The sequence below is a fragment of the Paroedura picta genome, chromosome 14 (assembly GCF_049243985.1).
Source record: "Paroedura picta isolate Pp20150507F chromosome 14, Ppicta_v3.0, whole genome shotgun sequence".
NCBI classification, from domain to species: Eukaryota; Metazoa; Chordata; class Lepidosauria; order Squamata; family Gekkonidae; genus Paroedura; species Paroedura picta.
In genome coordinates, this window is record NC_135382.1 from 15913674 (window position 1) to 15929009 (window position 15336).

At 43.8% G+C, this 15336-nt stretch overlaps 1 protein-coding gene across 2 annotated transcripts in view; it reads right to left on the reverse strand.

Annotated features, from left to right (window-relative positions):
• The window catches only part of ETV6 (ETS variant transcription factor 6), a 150240-nt gene that overhangs the window by 79794 nt on the left and 55110 nt on the right, over nt 1–15336 (reverse strand). For both annotated transcript variants that reach the window (XM_077310917.1, XM_077310916.1), the window contains exon 2: nt 11728–11857. In XM_077310917.1, the coding sequence (XP_077167032.1) occupies nt 11728–11857 (130 nt within the window). The remainder of the gene's footprint in view (nt 1–11727; nt 11858–15336) is intronic.

Sequence of the window (15336 nt, forward strand, 5' to 3'; positions counted from 1 at the left end):
AGAATCTGGCTTCTGAAATCCCAGGGCACAATCAATCCCTTGATTGTGTTTACGTTATTGTGCATGCTGAGGGAGATGTATGTACACAATACATGTGTCGGTGTCAATGTGGCCCACTTTCCAATTCAACCTAATCCCATCGTAGAAATAACCAAAGCATTAAGCAAGAAAGCTCTCTTTCTACCGCCTCTCACTTCGAAGAGCTGCTAGCTCGAGTGAAAACATTTAGCTTAGTAAAAACATTTAGTAATGCCCCCAGTCATGGCCATCAGCCACACTACGTCAATAAAATGGTAATGCACTGCCACATGTGTGGAAGGACGCAGGGAAACGCAGGGAGAGTGAAAACAGAAACAGCCAAGCAGTTAAAATGACATCGGGTACCACGTATCCAATAGGGATGATGATATTATTATTGTCAATAATAATAGTAATAATTGTGCCAGTTGTCATGGGAGCACATGGAGCATGCCTAGAAGTCTCAAGTAACACCTGGACATTCTGGGCACTGAGCAAACAGCACCAGCTGAGATCCAGAAGATGGTGTCGCTTGTTAACAACAAGAATCCTGCAAAGATACCTCTGCAATTCCCAAGAACTTGGCTCGATCATGAATTGCAGAACACATCAAGCAGTCAAATATCTGACAGTGACAATTCATCATCATCATCAACAGGAGGAGAGAGCACATGAAGCACTCGAAGAAAGAGGAAAGAGAAAGAGTGGTTAGGGGACTGGGATTGGAGGGAAGTGGCAGGGGGTGACAGGTGCGTAAAGAGGCCAAGCAGCGACTGACACAGAAGATGGAAATATCAAAAAGTGGATGGGAAATGAGCAAGGAGCATCATTAAATTAGGAAGGGAAGGGGATACATTAACAGGAGAGACAGTGGGGCCAGCAACCATGGGAAATGGTAGATCCGCCACTTGCTATACAGAATACACAACATCAGACTGCCCACTGCAAGGAGTCAAATGTTCCAAGCACACACACACAGTAAAATGTACTGCATTCTAGAGGGGGAGGCAAAAAACCAAAGAGATGAGAGAGAAAAGTGGTCCAAGACCCTTACTGGTTTTACACAAAGTCTGGAATTGCCTTTTTCACATCTGTTTTGGGGTAGGCAACGTGCTACTGAGTGTCCCACGGTGACTATATCTCTCATGCTACTGCTTGTTTTGAATAGTTCGATTCTAAGTACTTCCTGTTGACTCATGGTCGCTGATGCCCCAGCACTCTGGAATGGACACTTTTCCCATGCTAGGAAGGCTATATATTTCTTCTTAATTTGCAGCAGAAGCAATTGTTCATTAATTTTTTTTCCCAATCATTACTGCACAATTACAAAATGACCGATAATGAAAAATACAAACTGCTAATGAGCGCCCTGCGGCCAAAGCAAAAAGGCAACCCTTTAATTATTTCAGAGGTTTTACACTAAATTCCACATTTCCATGCTCAATGGAACATAATCAGTTTCTTATTCTATGGGAGGGGCGGGGGAGTCTTTAATTATTGCTCTTTTCTTCAGCAGTAAAATATACTTATTAATGCCTTATTGTTTATGGTCATGATTTTATAATTGCGCCATTACAATAAAAATAAACAAATAATTGCTTTTGCTGAAGCTGTAATTAATGTCCCCGCACCACTCCCAGGAAAGGATCCATTCAGGACTGCTGGGCCACTGGGACCATAATGGAAGAGGAAGTAATTAAGGAATTAAGCACGGAAGCAGCTGAAAGCATGCTGGAGGGAGAAAGCAAGGCCTTTACTGAACAGGCCTTACTTCCGAGTAAGTACATGAGTACAATGCTATGTGAAATATTGCACATAACTCTTATTTCAACGCCACTTGTAGCTTATTTTGGAAAAAGAAGCCTTTGACAGAGCAAAAAGGTTGCAGGACAGAAGCACACCCCATCACCTAACTAAGGAATGGCTCTAAACTTGCAGGCTTTCTCGACTGGCAGAGTTTCATGATGGCCTGGAAGGGTTTCCCAAATGGGTGGGAGTTAATTATATTAATTATTTATATAAAAATTGTTAAACATATACGGTCACATCAACAACACACACATGCACACCCCGCAATGGCCAATGATGGGCCAGGAGGGGGTGGTAAGTGGAGGGGCCTCTGGTGTGCCTGTACACAGCTCTGCTTCCCAACCCTATTCTGCACAATTGCGCCACTTCTGGGGTTTCTCGAAGACTGAAGAATGTTTCTGGGGTTTCTCAGCGGTAAATAAGTTGGGAAAGGCTGCTTTAAAGAATAAGAGCTTGCCTGTCCCCAGGATTACACACCCCCATGCCCAAATATGTGAAAACAAAACATCAGGCGTTAATCTTGGACAATCATTTATTTAATTCATGTATACCCCACCATTCTTTCTAGTGCAGCCTCCTGTTTGCACTGTCTCCTCCCCTCCATTTTATCCTCACAACCACCTTGTGAGGTAGGTTAGGCTGAGAGAGTATGACTGGCCTAAGGTCACCTGGCTAGCTTCCATGGCAGAGTGGAGATTTAATCCTGGGGCCGCACGGTTCCTAGTCTGATGTTCTAACCCAGGGGTAGTCAAACTGCGGCCCTCCAGATGTCCATGGACTACAATTCCCAGGAGCCCCTTGCCAGCGAATGCTGGCAGGGGGCTCCTGGGAATTGTAGTCCATGGACATCTGGAGGGCCGCAGTTTGACTACCCCTGTTCTTACCACGACACTAGAAAGTTCACTTGCAGCAGCCCACAGCAGTCCCTGCAATACAAGAGGTGTGAAGAGACAAGCTACCTGTCCAATTTATAGCCAGTCTTCCGAGGGCTGGGCTTTTTGTCTGCCCAACAAATTAAGATACTCCAGGCTTATAAACAGTCACTCATTTGTACATCTGAGGCAAATAAGAATCTCACCTAGGCAACCAGACAGGGAAAGAATTTGCTATTTTCCCTCACTGCTCCTTGGAGTACCACAAATGGTGAAACACAGGCATTGTGGGAGGACAGACAGGCTAGTAAAACTGTGTGGACTGGAAACACCTGTAGGCATCTGTACAAAACTGAGTCACTCTTGTAGAAAAAGACACCACTGGAGAGGGCATAAACACACAGGAATGGCATTCCTTAATATAGAGCAATCATTCTTAACGGGGGCTATAAGTCCCCTGGGGGCCTTGGCACATTTGAAGGGGCCACAGACTGAAAAATCTGAGAAGGGGAGCCCAGAGGGGCCCTGCTAACAGAACTGAAGAAATGCCTTTTATAATGTATGACATCATTAATTGCTAGAAAGTTTGACCTTCGTCAAGAGACAGAAAAAGAAATCATGTAATCTGTTCCTTTGCACGTGCTTGAATTAATGCATTCAAGAAAAAAAAAGAATGCACATGATTCTCTTGGTCGAATGTTCTAGAAATCTGTCTCGTATATACAACGGTGTGTCAAGTATAGTTAGCTCACCTTTAGCTTAGGCCTTTTTAGCCTAGCTCACTGCACAAGCAACCAGTTTACTGCAGGGGGCCCTGGGACATGACAATAGCTCCCTAAGGGGCCAAGCCCAAAAAGGTTTGAGAATGGCTGATATAGAGTTAAAAACAGTGCTTGCCCAAGCAAAAAAACAGCCCTTCTGCTTAAGAGGGGTTCACCTGGCTGGTTTGGTGAATGAGTAACCTGACTGGTCTAGAGCCCAGCTTTTGTATGAACCCAATGAAGCTCATCACCACAAGGCTGCAGCCAGAAGACGGACACTGTCTCCTTGAAACCACATCCCATCAAGACTCGTCTCCAAACACCAGTCTGCTCTCCTTGCCCATATTTTGGATAAGGCCTCCAACAGGATTCCTTGTGCCTAAGTCACTATCTGGTCGAGCCTCAGACAAGCTCCTCGCAAAGTAACACTTCATTTCTAGAGGCAGAGGGAATATTCTGGGAGAACAAATCCTTGAACTGGGGATGGTTCAACTGGACAACATTTGAAATACAAGAAATTAACTCTTCACCAGGCTAGAAATTGGTGATGGTGGAAAGTGCTGTCAACTCACAGCTGGTTTATGGTGACCTCATGGAGTTTCCAAGGGAAGAGATGGTTAAGGGTGCTTTGCCATTGCCTGTCTCCATGACATGACTCCTGGAGGCTCCCATCCAAATACTTGACAGGGTTGACCCTGAGAGCAGAATGGTGTAGTAGTTAAGAGCAGTGGCCTCTAATCTGGAGAAGCAGATTTGATTCTCCACTCCTCCTCAGGCAGCCAGCTGGGTGGCCTTGGGCTTGTCACGGTTCTCAGAGCTCTCTACATCCCACCCTCAGAGTGTTTGTTGTGGGGAAAAGAAGAGAAGGTGATGTTTATGTTTATGTTTATGTTTATATCCTTATCCATGGTTCATCTATATATTTGTGAAACAACCTGGGGGTGGGATGTGTCTGGCTTTGTTTTCTTGATGTTGAGTTTCAAGCCAACTTTTGCACTCTCCTTCTTCAACAGGCTCTTTAATTCCTCTTCACTTTCTGCCATTAGAGTGGTATCATCTGCATATCTGCATATCATTTGGAATACCTGGGGTTAAATCTGGGTTCATGACATCAACCAACTATCGAAAGGAAGTGACAGATTTGAACTCTTTGAGAGCATTCAGGCAGATTTTTACCTGCCTCTACCAGTATTTTGCCAGTATCTACAGTTAGGCAGCTGCCTTCACACAAAATTTGGCCATATACCTCAGCTTCATCAAAGCCTCCAAAGATACTGGTTTGGATCCCATGCACTCTTTCTTCTTTGTCGCATTCCTCCACTGTCGCATTCCTCCAAGTGTATTCCTCCACACCAGGGGTAGTCAAACTGCGGCCCTCCAGGTGTCCATGGACTACAATTCCCAGGAGCCCCCTGCCAGCAAATGCTGGCAGGGGGCTCCTGGGAATTGTAGTCCAGTTTGACTACCCCTGCTCCACACACTGCGGAATACACTTCCTCCGGAAATTGGCAGTTCCGCTCATGCAAGATCAATGCTTTTCAAAGAGCTGGAAAGTCCCTAGCAAGAGAGAAACACATTCCACAACAGAGGAAGAGGAGCAAAAGAAGAAAAAAAGGAACAGGACCCAAGCTTGTATCCTTTGTAAATTCAACAGGGTTGATTCCACGGGTACATCATTTTTTGTATTCCAACTTCAGCCCAGAACTTGGGTTTTCATTCTCTAAGCTGCAGCTAAAATGGAAGGCATAACTAGGACTATCTGTATGAGCACCACAGTGGAGAGCAATTCTCAAAGGTCACCTTTAGACCTAAAATAGCAGTTTATGCAATAAATAAACCAACAGATCCTACAGGTTTCATTGGTATCCCAGGCAGGTTCTTATGAATGCTCGGGAAAGTTTCTCCTTCATCCACTCTTCCTCTTGTTCTCTCTTTTGGGTTGGTTTGGTATTCATCAGTTTTCACGTCTTTTCATTTTTCCCTCCCCCCTTTTTAAGTGATCAATATGAGAAAGGTCTCTCAGAATCGTCTTTACGGTGAAAAGAAGGAGATTCGATTAAATGGATATGGACAAAATACAGAAAAAAACCTCTGTTATTTATTAAGCAGATATATTTTGAAACTGAGACAAACCAAGGAAATTCCTTGCAACAAGCAAAAGAAACAGATCCATAAATGGACCACAGAGATCCACAGAGGAAATGGACGTATAGTCACACAAATCTTTTTGAAGAGTTTAAAAGTATTATAAATTATTATTATATATCAATAACAGACACCCAAAGAGGAAAGAATTTAAAATTTATTGAAAAAGTAAAGATCCCTAAATTGAAAAATAAAGACATGATGCATATAGGCTTTGCAATTACTTCATATAAACAGCAGCAGATACTATTAATTTTTTCTTCAACATGGAAACCAAATTACTCTTATTTCCTACGCCAGGAATAAATAAACAAGCTCTTAACATCCAAATTAGTTTGCTTAGCTCCAGCTATGAGATTTTACTGATAATACAGGCTTGCCTGTAGGCTAAAATACAATCTCTAATTTCATAACATCAAACCATCTGAATTGATTCCAAGTTAACAGGCAACACCAAATATACAAAACATTTTCAACTTAACTGAACAGCTTAGTACAAAAGTGTACATTGTACATATTTTTCGAGATACTAAAAAAAGCATCTGAGAGTCTAAGGAAGTTTTGGTAACATGTTTAACAATTTTTTTTTTATGACTATCCTGACAAATGGGAAGGATTTGTTCTCAATCCCCTGTAAAAGTAAATATTCACAGCAGACTCTTAGACCCTGCTTGAAACTGGACAAGGGATAAACGGGGGAGTCTGCTGACAGCTTTCTTGCTCTGATAACTGGAGAATCAGAACAAATATGGAAAAATATTTAGTTTCCTCTGTATGCTGTCCTGCCAGGGTGGGAGGGAGGGAGAGGATAGGCATTATTTTAAATGCCTTAATCTATTTTAGATTATTTTATTCTGCATTGTTGTGACTCACCCTGCGACATTTGGGGAAGGTGTGGAATATAAATCCCTGTATAAATCAAATAAATAAACACATTATAAAATGAGGTTGTACATATATTGTATTGTTTTCTTTTCAACTGATATAATTAATTCTCCTAACAGGTTGAGACTCACGGCACAGGAATATAGTCATGGCAAGCTATAAAATTAACTGAGGGGGGAAAAGGTCTTGTTTTTTAAGTTCACTGATGCTTATTAAAGATGCAAGTCCTTCCTGTGACAAGTAAAAAGTAATGAAGAAGTCAAATATTTAGTGGTGTTTATAGTAGGGAACAAGAGAGCTTTATAAAATTAATTTCAATCCAAGTTAGCCCTTTATCTTTCCTTGGCAAGATTAGCAAAGATGTCAATTCTGCCAAGGTTTAATTTCGTATTCAGTAATAAGACACTGAAGGAGCCAAAAATAATAATAAATGAATGCACGTTTGATCAGAAGAAACCTGGAATACGTTTTGCGGCTTTGCAGAATAAAAGGAACATTATTGGAAAATGGTGTCTGATGTGATTACAAATTACAATGTGATTACAACATGCTGTCTGACGTGATTACAAATCTTTAATGAAACAGCACCGTTTGTACTACTGAAGCGTTATAGTTAAACAGTGTGCCGGTTTTACCAGAAGATGTTATATTCTGCCACTGCCACATATCTGGCCAATGCATGGCACTAAAATCTTTCCATTTCAAGGAAGAGGGAAAGGACAGAACAATTTAGAAATTATTTTAATATAATTAGATCAACATTTTTACTGCATTCCAAGAATATGAAAATGTTTGGAAATCTATAGTCCAATGCAGTGCTCCCCAACCTTTTTATCACCGGGGACCGGTCAACGCTTGACAATTTTACTGAGGCCCGGGGGGGGGGGGGTAGTCTTTTGCCGATGGACGTCACCGCCACCTCCACTTGCTTTTCTGCCAGCGTCCCTGACTTCCTGCCGCCTGCTGGGGGGTGCTGCCAGCAGTAGCTGCACAGTGGCACGCCGAGCCATGGCGGCCACTGGAGAGCACCAAAGGAGCCGCAGCCATGGCGGCCACTGGAGAGCACCAAAGGTGAGCTGGAGGCAGAGTGGCAGGGCAGCCCCCGAGGCAGCATCCAGGGTGGAGGACAAGGAGGAGCCACGAGCCGCTACCGGTCTCCGGACCGGAGGTTGGGGACCACTGGTCTAATGTACACAGGATTCTGAAAATACTATTTAATTTTAGTTTTGAGACAGGCGGTATATGTTCAGCTGGTTCTTTTCAGTAAGGGTTTTGGTTTTGACTGTGTCATTTTTAATTTTTTACAAAATGTTCACCCCTTTCTCTTCCCTATTTAGAAGAAGATTTGGTCCCCTGCTTTCTTTTTGATCTCTTTTGATATGATTTTGTTTCACAATTTTCATATGTTGTTAACATATTTCAATCATAGACATTTTCGCAGAGGACGTCACAATCAAATTTCGCTAACCAACTGTTTCTCCATGTGCCTAACAACCACTCATGGACCTCTTAGAACCCCCTTTTAAACTTGTGTATGGTGGTAGACACCACCACTCCCTGCAGCTCTGGCTCTGGCTGAGGTCACGCGAGCTTTCTTGGGGCCAGGGACCACCAGGAGGTTGGAGGTGGTATGAGCGCAAGGCTCTTTGAGAGGGCTAGGCACAGAGGCAATCCCTTAGGTATACTGGGTACCTATTCGTACCTTTCCTAGCTTGCTGCATATTTGAGCTTCCAGCACTGCAGTTTTCAATAATCTCCAAGCTTCCCGATGGGATATGACCCATCCTTACCTTTCCTTTCAGTTTCTTCTTCACAAGCCCCCTCATTTGAGAGACGTTGCCCCTTCTGAAGTTAAATGTGATTGGGCTGATCTTTGGGGGCAACTCCCTATATATATAAATGCTAAACTTAATAGCATTATGGTCACTATATTCCCAACCAGTGCTATCACATTTCCATGAGGATTGCTTAGGACCAAGTCCCGGATCATCTCTCTCCCCTGGTAGGTTCTGTGACCACCTGCGTCATAGCAGTCATGCAGAGCCATAGGCATGTTGTTGTTGTTTTTTCCCTTCCTCTGTTTTGGGGGATGGAGGGGGGGAGTTTGGGGCTTAACATCCACCCTGATGAAGAGATCTGAAGGATGTGAAAGCTTACCCACTAATTTGTGGCATCTGGGGTTGATCCCAATAGAGGTATTTCACTCCTGAGGTTTGGGGATTTGTTTTAATGAAGGAACACAGCTGTCTCCGGCCTAGGACACAAGAAAAACTCCTGGACTGAGTCACAGCAGCTGCTGATAAGGGCCTGAATAGACAGCAAACTAGGACTGCACACCATCCTTTCCCCGTTGGGAATTCTGAAAAATCAGTCCTTCAGACATGCTTGCTTCTGACTTGGACACTGCATCCTGCGCTTTTCAGGGAAGGTTTTTGGCGGAGAGTACAAAGTGGCTTCATATATATATATATATATGCCATTTCCCATAAGCATTTGCCCCAGGGGCGTTACACATTTCACATGAGAAAGCACTTAATGATATATGGTAAGGCCAGTTAATACAAGACAGTGGAGAAATGAAACTGGCACTGATTTTCCTTGTGCAGATGGGAATTTGGGCGCCATTTCTGGGCATCATTAGAGATAATGAACTTACATGTAGTGGGGGGGGGAGTTTAGAGGGTCATTTAAGAGGAAATCTAGAAATCAAATAGCCCAGTGAGTTAAGTAACTGTGTCCGTCTGAAGCAGCACTATGCAGTTTGAGTCCAGATGCTGTACACCTGAAAAATGTGCATGCACATGAAAGCTCAGACCTTGAATAAAACTTGGTCGGTCTTAAAGGTGCCACTGAACTCCAACTCTGTCCCTGTGGATTAAATAGAAGAAGAAGAAGAAGAAGAAGAAGAAGAAGAAGAAGAAGAAGAAGAAGAAGAAGAAGAAGAAGAAGAAGAAGAAGAAGAAGAAGAAGAAGAAGAAGAAGAAGAAGAAGAAGAAGAAGAAGAAGAAGAAGAAGAAGAAGAAGAAGAGTTGGTCCTTATATGCCACTTTTCCCTACCCGAAGGAACAGACACCCTGTGAGGTGGGTGAGGCTGAGAGAGCCCTGATATCACTGCTCGGTCAGAACAGTTTTATCAGTGCCTTGGCGAGCCCAAGGTCACCCAGCTGGCTGCATGTGGGGGAGCGCAGAATCGAACCTGGCATGCCAGATTAGAAGTCCGCACTCCTAACCACTACACCAAACTGGCTTTATTTATTATCAATAAATGACGGTGCTACGTTCAAGACAAATAGTTCAGGTACACCTTCTATTCCCACCCTTTCCCAGAATCCACAATAATCTCCTGACGAAAATAGCATCCCTAGACACACTTTAGGAATCTCTGTCCATGCCACCATTCTCTGGGTTGGATCCAGCCAAGGATTGTTTGTTCAGTTTCGCTCAGTGCTCCTTCTTACAATCCCTGTCCCACATGGCTTTTGTTCAAATAGGACCTGTGATCCCCAGCATAACCTTTCAAGTGGTCAAAGGGGATCACCTTCACAGTTTCACCAGCTCAAAAGCTGGTTGGATCCAGCTTTCTTCTCCGTCTGATATGTGCTGCATTCCCAAATTCCCATACTCTGCTACAATTTCTTTTTAAAAATGTGATGCAACACGAAGGGAGCTTTCCATTAAAAATGTACTAGAAAAATATAATTGACTCATAACATAGACCTTGACCCATTTTGTGTGGACCCAGGAATCAGATCCCTATTGACATGCCCTGTGACATCACCAAGGGTCCCTCTACACAATCATAGTTTTTAAAAAATTGCACTGGATCTCTCTTTTTTTCGTACACCCAAATGCAAATTTCAAGATGATCTGCATCTCAATAAAGACTGGAATTAGCTTCCTAAAATCTGGAGACCAAACTCAATCCTAAAATGAAATCAAGTGAAGTTTGGCATGCACAGATACCAAAAACTAGCCAGATTTAATTCCTTTAGATTAGAACCACTGTTCCTTGACATGCAGAAAAAATAGTGACATGCAACACAAAGAAAAGGAAGACTGTAAGGATGAGTGTGTGTATTGCAGGTAGCGCTTCAGCCAGATTTCTCCATCCCCAGATGACAAGCATCATTGCTAGGGGAAGGTTCATGCCCAAAGACACTCCAAGGTAAACACAGACATGGCTGAGCCTCCACAGGTTCAAGCAAATTTCTGTTGCAGGCTATCAACCAAAAGGAGTCCAAAGGACCCTCTATGTTCCTTTGAAGATGAAAACAATAGAGACCAATTTGCACTGTTAAATCTCTGGTGGGGGAACCCAACAGCCTTCTCCCCAGCTTCCCATATCTCTACATTTGGAAGCCCCTCCCTCCCACTCACCGTCCCTACCCTCCCAACTGGCTGCTCCTTGCCACATCCCAAGCAAATCCCAAAGCTGAATGCAGGTGGCACATGATACTCCCTGCTCCAGCCTCAGAAGGGCTCTATCCTGTTCAAAGCTTCCCAAAGCATTGATGACAATCCACACCCAACAACCAGTAGCATATCTGTGGCTCTAGCTGCCATAGGTCTCCCCAGACAGCACCTGTAATCTGTCCCCCTACCTGACATGAATCCAACCAGCTGTCAATCAAGGGGAAATTATGGAACAGCCACTGCTCCAGGGGGCTACAGACAGGATGGCCCGCCTGGGAGGTGACAACATGGATCAGGCCAATACCCTTCCATTGGCTATGTAGGAGAATGCAGACATTCTGGGTGAGAAAAAGATTTTTCTAAGCACTATGGCAACCTGACACCTGGAATTTTTCAGGTTCTTTTACAGCATATTAATGAGACAAACCTGGCAGAACTCATAAAATTAAGGTGCCTCCAAACACTGCATAACCCTCACACTTTTAACTGCAGAGTGGGCTGAAACCTGATGAATAACAACATGAGCAGTTCATACTGACAATCACAAAAGCCTTGCCCAAAATGAAGAAAAGGGACAAAATCGCCATGTAGGTATCAGAAAACCTGCAATTGTCTCTGCTAAACAGGGACTCTGGTGGAAAAATATAATTTCACCCTTAACAATATCCTTCCCATGACAGCAGAGAGCCAATCCAAACGGCTATGAAGGAATTAAATTCCCACCATATTTGTGAGCAACTTTATATTGCTTACCAATGGCAAGCCTCCAGCATAGGAATACTCCTCCCAATTCCCGCTCCCTGGACCGTTAGCGAAATACTCACGCAGGTGGGCTGGCAGCCGGATACCATCTTCCTCCATCCTGATAGCTTGAGGCACTGGGACATGTAGCGGCGAAGAGGAAGCGTAATTTGGCCCCGGGCTCACAGGAGGGGTGTAGGAAATCCTTTCCTGCTGTTAGACGGTAGGAGAGGGAGAGAAAAAGATAAAGGACAACATTCACTTTTGGGGGGAAAGGAACAATGCCAAAAGTTTAAAAACTTTTCTAAAAGGAAACGTTAGGGAACCATTTCCTATGAATCCAAGTATGCAGAACAGCAGGATGCAGGTCTCCTTTTAATCTACCAATTAAACTGATTAAGTCAATCAAAATGTTAGGTGGTTAATTAAGGGGGATCCATGAGCTGGTGATGCTGAAAGTTCAGAGCAAACTAGTTTAATTTTCAAAATGGTAGCCTAACACAGGGATAGTCAACGGTCCTCCAGATGTTCACTGACTACAATTCCCATGAGCCCCTGCCAGCAAACAATGGCAGGGGCTCATGGGAATTGTAGTCCATGGACATCTGGAGGACCACAGGTTGACTACCCCTGGCTTAACATATATACCATTAACCCTTCCAGCAATGTTATCAATCTATCCCAGCCTTTTCCAATTTTTTTATCATTGGGAAATCCCTGAAACATTCTTTTGGCTTAAAGAAACCCCAGAAAGGTGTGATGGTAAAGAATATAAGCGGGAAGCATACCTGTGTATCTACCCATTACTGGCCATGGGGGGGGGGGGCATGACCATGTATCATCATATCACCCAATAAATGTTTAAAAATTTTATTAAAAATGTATTAAAATTAACTCCTACTCATTTAGGAAAAACCTTCCAGGCCAATCAAGGAACCCCAGGGTTTCACAAAACCTTGATTGAAAAAGCTTGATCTTCTATCCAGTCTGAGCCAGGTATAAAGTGTTCCGTCTCAGAGATCTCAATTTCTAATATCTGACAAAGGGAGCTTTGACTCTTGAAAGCTTACACTCTTGTTGGTCTCTAAGGTGCTACCGAACTCAAATCTTAGTGCAAATAGAATCATAGAATCATAGAGTTGGAAGGGCCATACAGGCCATCTAGTCCAACCCCCTGCTCAACGCAGGATCAGCCCTAAGCATCCTAAAGCATCCAAGAAAAGTGCGTATCCAACCTTTGCTTGAAGACTGCCAGTGAGGGGGAGTTCACCACCTCCTTAGGCAGCCTGTTACACTGCTAAACTACTCTGACTGTGAATTTTTTTCCTGATATCTAGCTTATATCGTTGTACTTGAAGTTTAAACCCATTACTATGTGTTCTCTCCTCTACAGCCAACAGAAACAGCATCCTGCCCTCCTCCAAGTGACAAACTTTCAAATACTTAAAGAGGGCTATCATGTCCCCTCTCAATCTCCTTTCTCCAGGCTGAACATTCCCAAGTCCCTCAACCTATCTTCATAGGGCTTGGTCCCTTGGCCCCAATCAACATGGCTACGCTCTGAAATTGTCCTGCCTCAGTGGCTACCAGGTCCATACAAATAACCCCATTCTGGGAAACCTGGAGGTTTAGTTCCCCTGCCTCCAATGGAAGCAGTGCTTTCAACAGATTGCCGAAAAGTTCACTAATACACACCAACCGCCTCCTCAGCAAATCAAAAGGCAAGATTAATCATGGAATCCCCATTTGGGTGAAAGTCCAGATTGGACTTTCACACAAAGTCCTTCTTCTATGGTGCTCAAGCTGAAACTGTGGACAAGCTATATCACTTGCCCTGTAATTTTCAGCCTTGCAGAGAACATGTTGTTATTCACAGTCAGACAGCGCTGACATCTAAGTGGTAGCCATGAACTAATCTAGTTACAGAGGCCAAGAGGCAGTTCTCTAACACCACTTTCAACAGGTTTGCATCTTCAGACCTCCCTCCCTGCATAAATACCTTTGGAATTGGCTGATGAACCTTCCATAGGACTAAACCTTCACCGATATTCCGAAGAAGCCTCAACAAGGAGTTGCCTGTGGTATACCCCAAGATACACAAAACCCAGATTCCTGGATTCCACCATTGTCCATGTCAAGATGGGAACCCTCACTGAAAGAGTCTCTGGCTACATTATGCTACTGTTAACAATTCATGGGATATCACAAACTTCCTTAGAAAACTTCACTCAAAAAACCTCCTGAAAACACCCCTATGGTCACTATGGGTAGGGAATCCCTATTCAACATCACGCACGAAGATCAACCACCACTCATCAGGAATGGCATCCCCGATAGTGCCCACAACAAACCGGTCCATTCAATAATGAGACTTTGTCCTGAAGCACAACGTTTAGTGATTTCCAGGTAGTGACCCCACCATGTATACCCCAATGGCCTGGTAAGTATGCCATATAATTTTTGCAGAATTAGATCAACACTTCCACAGAACCTGCTTCCTCAAGCTGAGGTTCATTTTGTGTGTGTGCGAACCAGGGTCACAGAAGGAGAAGCTTGAGAAATTCCACCTAACTTCTTCCTTCCACAACACCATCCATCTGAGCCTGAACCAGTGAACTATAACAGATCCACTTTCTGCACTCCATTATCTGGATGAAAACAAACAACACCGTAGCACTGGAAACATATTGATTGCTACACTAGTTTGTATCCATCTAAAACATGCCCAGGATTGTCACAGGTAACCTCCATCCCTGCCTTAGACCCTAAGATTTGGTCAGAAGAAAGCTTGCATATTTTCACTTGCGTTAAACATTATAATATTTTTACTGTGGTTTGCCTCTGTTCCCTTTTGTGCATCCCAATTGTACTGGCTTTTGGCCCTCTACAAAAAAATGCTACCTTGCCTTGAAAAGAAAGGCAGGGAGCTGAAGACTTTAAATACACACTTCATCAAGTCATTGTTGCTGGCTCATCTTTGAGGAATTGAAACCAAGCCAATGGGTGTCCAAGACCAAGCACGGGCAGTACATTCTCTGCATTTACAGTAATCAAGTCTTTGTTAATTGTGATTATGAATTGTTTTTTATGTTGGTGTTAAACTGGCTCGAAACAGCTGCCCTCCTGAAATTATCTTCATTATCATCATTATTATTTATAAATTTCTAGCCCGCCACTCCCACGAAGACTCGTGGTGGGTTACAATATACATAAAATCCCCAGTAAAATCACCCCTAAAAATATAATAAATACAACACAATCCACACAGATCCAAGGAATACCAGGCGGAAATAACAACTAACCCCACCCCCTATCGCCTCCGGAGGAGGACACGGGGGATTACGCCACTGACAGAATAACCTAAGAGGGGGGTCTAGATCAGGGGTAGTCAAACTGCGGCCCTCCAGATGTCCATGGACTACAATTCCCAGGAGCCCTTGCCAGCATTCACTGGCGAATGCTGGCAAGGGCTCCTGGGAATTGTAGTCCATGGACATCTGGAGGGCCGCAGTTTGACTACCCCTGGTCTAGATCTTCCTTAACGTGCCGGCCTCAGCCATAGGCCTGACGGAAGAGCTCCTTCTTGCAGGCCCTGCGGAATGCCGAAAGCTCCCACAGGGCCCAGCTTTTCCGGGTGCTCATTCCTGCAGGCAGGGGCCAAGACCGAAAAGGCCCTGGCCCTGGTCGAGGCC